Source organism: Rhagoletis pomonella, unplaced genomic scaffold (assembly GCF_013731165.1).
Source record: "Rhagoletis pomonella isolate Grant_MI unplaced genomic scaffold, Rhpom_1.0 Rhpom_scaffold_00086, whole genome shotgun sequence".
Lineage (NCBI taxonomy): Eukaryota > Metazoa > Arthropoda > Insecta > Diptera > Tephritidae > Rhagoletis > Rhagoletis pomonella.
In genome coordinates, this window is record NW_023458640.1 from 2,432 (window position 1) to 8,882 (window position 6,451).

The window sequence follows — 6,451 nt, forward strand, 5'->3', positions numbered from 1 at the left end:
TTAAATCAAAAAACGACTTTACTAAAAGTCCCTGCTCGGGCGCCAAATTGTAAAGCAACAATAGTTTCTGTTGCTGCTGCAAAACCGACAACGAGTTTACAACTTTACCTATGTATTTAATAACGACGGTGCGGCGATGCGCTAATTGAAAAGAGATGCGATGCTGGCTGTGGTCTACGAATGAATAACAAGTACTAATTTATTTAAATTCAAGATAGCCTTAATACTAAGAACAGTGTTGCTTACTGACTATTAATTACGCTGAGTGTTTTGTACTAAATACAGTACGACTAATTAGTGACAATTCAATGCTGGCCAAACATTCTGGGCCCGTTGATGCGTATGTATCAATAACATTTGATTTAAATTTTGTGGGTGCCTATGCATCCAAATAAGAAAAAAAGGTATATTATAAAATTGATTTTGTATGCTTCTTGCATGTTAGCTCATTACAGGAATCTAAGTTCAAACCTTATGGGTTTTTATTTTTAACAATAAATATTAAAAATTTGAAATACATATATTGTAATGAAATTCATTTTTGGTATTAATTCTCTTTGTTTTTTTTTTTTTAATAATTAGTTTAATGGTAATGGTGCCAACTTATGAACAGCACGCTTGATGACACCATTGCGTGTTTTTATGTGGGCAACACGGACCATACCATCTTTGCCAGCAACGACACTCGTAACCTTGCCCATAAGCCATCTTTGGGGTGGCATGTTGTCCTCGTGGACGAGTACCACTGTGCCAATCTCTATATTGATTTCGGGTTTTACCCATTTGGCCCTGGCCTGAAGTTCTAAAATGTAATCTCTGCGGAATGCAGACCAGAACTGCCCTTTCAGGTAAGCGATACGTTGCCATCTTTTTGAATAAGTCATGTTTTCCGTTTCTACGGGGAATGGCTTTTAGAGAACACCCAATCAGCAGGTGTGCGGGTGTGAGTGCTTCTCCATCGCTGGGATCTGTGGACATTGGTGCGATAGGCCTTGAATTCAGGACTGCCTCTACCTCGACGAGAACGGTACATAGTTCTTCGAATGTCAGATTGGCGTTTGCGACGGTGCGATAGAGCAAATTTTTTGTTGACTTTACGGCCGCCTCCCACAGACCGCCGAAATGAGGTGCGCGAGGCGGAATGAATTCGAATTGGACTCCTTTCTCTGCCACGAAATCTAACATCTGCTTTCTGCTGACCTCGTTGAAAAATACGTCGTGAAGTTCCTTCATCTTGGCATTGGCTCCCACGAAATTTGTTGCGTTGTCGCAGACGACCTTGTGCGGCAAGCCTCTCCTTCCGATAAACCTTTTAAAACAAGAAATAAATGAGTTAGTGGTTAAGTCGGAAACAGCTTCGATATGAACAGCTTTGGACGAAAAACAAACAAATACAGCTATATATGTTTTATAAGGGGGTCGACCACGAATTCTATATGACGTGTATATTGGACCGCAAAAGTCAACACCAGTTACCCAGAACGGTCTAACTGACAATAAACGATCCACCGGTAAATTTCCCATGACTTGTGTCAACAACTTGGGTTTGTATTTAAAACAGTGTGTGCAATTGCGTACTACTTTTCTCGCAATTTCTCGAGCATTCACTGACCAAATTTTTAGTCGCATCAGCGCGATGAGCGCCCTTGGGCCTGCGTGGCAGTTTGTTAAATGCAAGTGAGTAGCGTACAAGTATGCAAATCGACATTTCGGAATGAGGAGTGGGTGTTTCGTATCATATGACAATGAAGAGTTTTGTAAACGGCCACCTACTCGGAGTAATGTAAAATTTCTATTGCCTTCGTTACAATCTTGGACGAACGGATTGAGTTTTTGAATCTGCTTATTTACCGACGACGAATTTTTTAGGCATTTAATTTCATTTTCGAACTCTTCATGTTGTATTACTTCGACAATTTTTAAGAACGACATTTCAAGTTCTTTGGCGGTAATTTGAGGCTCTTTTTCTGTTGGACTGAGAAATCTATATACATAGGCAAGTATTCTTACAATTTTTAAGTAAGTCGAACAATTTTCTATTAGGGTGTTTATGATACAAGACTTTTTCGATGATAAAAGTACTAAAGGCTTGGCTTTTCTAATTTCCAGGTTCTCCATATCCTCCGGCGGTTTGAAATGCGGGTTATTTGGCCAATTATCTTCGCCTTGCGTTAAAAATCTGGGCCCGTTAAACCATATTGATTGACGCATTTCATCCACAGTGCAACTTCTGGAGGCAATATCGGCTGGGTTATGAGCGGTTGGTACATGTTTCCAAATTACATTTTCTGTCCATTCCTGAACGTCCGCTACTCTATTCCCAACGAAAACTGATAATGTGGATGGATGTTTTTTCAGCCAATATAACACTATTTCCGAGTCAGTCCAAAATACAGTTTTCTCGGTATTTGGGAGTAATATTGGCGCTATATTTTTCCACAACTTCGCCAGTAAGTGCACAGCGCATAACTCAAGCCTCGGTAGGGTTTTCGTTTTTAGTGGAGCGACCTTCGACTTGGCTGTAAGAAGTATAGATTTATAATTATTTTTGTAACCGCTACGAATATAAATACAACAACCATAAGCGCGCATGGATGCATCTGCGAAACCATGTACTTGTATTTTCGACGACGACAAAATGTTAACAAAACGAGGAATGCGTATTTCGGGAATTCGTTTAATATTTTCTTTAAAATTATCCCAGCTTGTAGCCAGCGACATCGGAATTGATTCGTCCCATTCCAATTTGTGAAGCCATAGCTCCTGCAAAATCATTTTTGCTTTTGTTATGATTGGACATAGCAGTCCTAATGGGTCGAAAAGTCGAGATGACACTGACAATATGTTGCGCTTAGTGGGTTGTAAATTATTAAAATCGTTACTACAGCTTTGTTTCAGTATCGTTCAGAGATATTGTTTTTTCCGAAATGCTATTACTTTCTAGGAAATCATGGTTCGAATACCATTTTGCTAGCTTGAATCCAGCTGAGGCAAGAATTTTTACTACTTCAGTTTGTATAATTTCCTCTAAGGTTTCGCCACCTGACAATAAATCATCTACATAAAAATCTTCTTGGATCACCCTAGAACCAACAGGCATATTAAGTCGATTTATTTGTCCCAACTCGTCCAGACATCTTATAGCCAAGAATGGTGCTGGAGATGTACCATATGTGACTGTATTGAGCTCGTAAACCTTTATTGGCATATTCACTGTTTCTCGCCACAAAATCATTTGGAACTTTCTATCTTCTTCATGCACTTCCACTTGCCTGTACATTTTTGTAATGTCAGCCGTAATGCAAATTTTCGACAACGAAACTTTAGCAGCGTAATATATAATTCTGGTTGGATAGTGGGGCCGACCATCAACATTTCGTTAAGAGATTTATGTGTGGAGGTTTTTGCTGACGCATCAAAAACGACTCTTAACTTTGTGGTTAAGCTGTCTAATCTCATCACGACTTGATGAGGTATAAAATAGTGTGGGCTAGATGGGACAATGTTCTTGACTTCCGTCATATGCCCTAGAGACAAATACTCCAACATAAACTCATCGTACATTTTTTTTGTATCAGGGGTCTTTGCAAGTCTACGTTCAAGAGATAGGTATCTTCGTTTTGCTACGTCATAGGATGATCCAAGCTCCGACGGATCTCTCTTGAATGGTAGACGAACTTGGAAACGACCCTTTGGCAGCAATTGCGTATTTTCCACAAAATGGTTTTCGCAATCAGTAAACTCCTTACAGGTATTCCTTTCAACCCCTGGGCTTTCTTCAATTTCCCAAAATTTTCTCACAGTCTCATCCAAAGATAACAATGATGCGTCGGTAATTTCATTTGCTATATTGCACGCTCCGGTTTCAATGCCGTTGCCTTGCTTGTACCGACCAGAAACTATCCAACCAAGAAGAGTTTTTTGCAATGTGGGTAATGACTCCTTTAATTTTATTTGGCCCACAGATAATAATTCGAAAAATATGTCGGCCCCAATGAGCAGATCGACTCTTTGTCGTTTATTAAACTGAGGATCTGCAAGCTCAATATTTTTTGGGACCTGCCAAGTGCTAAATTGAATGTTAACTTCGGGTTGGTAACTAGAAATGGATTTAATTACCCAAAAATCTGCCTGGAAATTATAATTATTTAGTCTGGATTTAACTGTGGTATTTACTTGGTGCCTCAAATTAGTGTTAAGTTCCCCAATGCCAGATAACTTGAGATTTTTAAATTCTCTCTTTAGCTGCAGATTAGCTGCACATTCTTCACTTATGAAGTTCAATTGCGAGCCAGAGTCTAAAAGAGCTCTTACCAAATGGTCATTTCCGCTGCGATCTTTAATTTTTACTAAGGCAGTGGCTAAAACTACAATGTCTGTGTTGCTCGATACGTGGTGTGACGAGCGATGGTTCGCTGAAGTAGTAGTAGGTGAGGTGGAAGATGGTTGCTCTGTGCTATTACTATTGAATGCACTCGAATTGCCTTGCTGAGTGTTCACTTCATACCTATGCAACAGGGTGTGATGGGGACGTTGGCAAACTCTGCAGTGCGATTTTGAGCAACTTCGTACCGAATGACCCGTTTTCAGACAATTTATGCAACTTCCTTCTTTTTTAATAAATTCGAACCGTTTGGTAATTGGCAGGGCAGCGAAGGAATTGCAAGTATACACTGAATGACCGTTGGTATGGCAAAATGTGCATTTACCCTCATTATTGCTTCTCGTTACTCTATACGAAGCCTTATTGTTGTTGTTGCTAAAACTGGCTTTACTATTTTTCTTTTTTCCAAATAAATTTTTATTGGAATGATCTTCATTCACTTCTAGGGCTTGACAACGACGAATTAAATGTTTGGAGCATTCGCTCCATGTAGGAAGTGTTGAGTAATCTAACTGCTCATTCCATTTTGACTTGGTAACCGAATCGACCTTTGAAATCACCAAGCTAATTATAAGGGCGTTAGCTATATCTTTTTCTGAGCCCATGGACAACAACGAATCGTAAATTGCTGACACAGTGTCGACTGCGTTTCTCAGAGCTGGCGCATTGGGTTTGTTAATTTTTTCAATTTCAAATAATTGTTCTATATTATCAAAAAATATTAACCCCTTTTTGTCATATCGGTCAGCTAATCGCTCTAAAGCCTTTTCATAATTGGCTTCTGTAACTTGAAATGCTTTAATAGTTCTAAGTGCATCACCCGACAAACTAAGCAAATGATTGAATTTTTCTATTGGAGCTAGATGTGCCTCATTGTGAACTAAATTGTTAAATGAGCTTATAAAATTTTTGTACTCCGAATATTTTCCGCTAAATGACGGCAATTTTAATTTTGGTAGATCTCGCCTTGAGTCATGGTGATACCGAACGTCGTTTCCAAAGCTGAGCTCTCGCGTCGCTTATGCTGCCCCAAAAGCTGCAAGAGTTTTGTTTTTGCACTAATGCACGACTCTTCAATGTCACCCCTCCTATCATCACTAGGGTCCTCTTTCTCAATCTCCGTTTGATAAGCCATTATTTGCTTTATATATGAGCTTAAAATTTCTAGCCTGCATTCTAAATCTATAACGTTCCACGTAGTGGAGGTATTGTCCAACAAGTTTTTTATTCTTGTTATATTTTTGCGAGCAGTTGAGCGTTGCTGCTTTAGTGTAGCTAACTTTGCCGCTGAGTCATCCTCATCGCCTGAAACTATTTTGACAGATCTACTTTAAAACAAAAATGCTCAACGAACCCTTATATTTATTTAACAACAAATGATTTAAATTAAGGTAGCAAATTTATTTATATGGGAAAGCCAACGCACCCTGATATTCAGAAAGCTAAATGTCCAAATATTTGCTTTAACTTTGTATACGCATATAATTTTCTTCAAATTTTCTTGTTGTCTTCTACAACGTTCAAATCTAAACCATTCTCTGATTTACTTGTATGCCCTCATAAATTTAATGTTGGGTACATTAAATTTCGATTCAAAGAAACGACAAGGTCAATAACCATACAACTCAATAAATTTTTTATGTACTTGGGTTTTATGCATTTGAAGGTGAAGAGAAACAGTAAAATTACATGCCTACTATGTTAGCAATGCACTGTCTTTTTTTTGAAATTGAAAGCGAAGGTGGGGAATGGCAAATATGAAGGCAAGTGCACTAACTATTGTCTTCAGACAATAATGTATGTATATGGATCAATCACTTTGGTGGAGTGCAGCAGCAGTAACTACAGCTTCATGCACTTGTGTATTTTGCTATGTACCTATACAATGCGGGAGCAGCAGAGAAATGAACGACGACAAAGTTCTGCTCACGTAGGTAGGTATATGCAAAACCAAAGTTCAATTGCCTAATATTTACATACGTACATATATATGTGGGTAGGTATGGATGAAATAATTTTGTGTCCCGTAAGAAAATTTTTAATGGGTAACTAAATGAACAAATTATG

General features: G+C 38.6%; 1 protein-coding gene across 1 annotated transcript; it reads right to left on the bottom strand.

Moving 5' to 3' along the window:
• Positions 1 to 1,183: 1,183 nt before the first annotated feature.
• On the bottom strand, positions 1,184 to 2,775 carry LOC118749914 (the record flags this gene model as incomplete). The annotated part of the gene is made up of 2 exons (XM_036484681.1): positions 1,774 to 2,775; positions 1,184 to 1,309 (listed from the first exon to the last, which is right to left on the bottom strand). Coding segments are annotated over exons 1-2 (1,128 nt in total), but the record flags the coding sequence as incomplete, so codon positions are not given.
• Between the last annotated feature and the right edge of the window lie 3,676 nt (positions 2,776 to 6,451).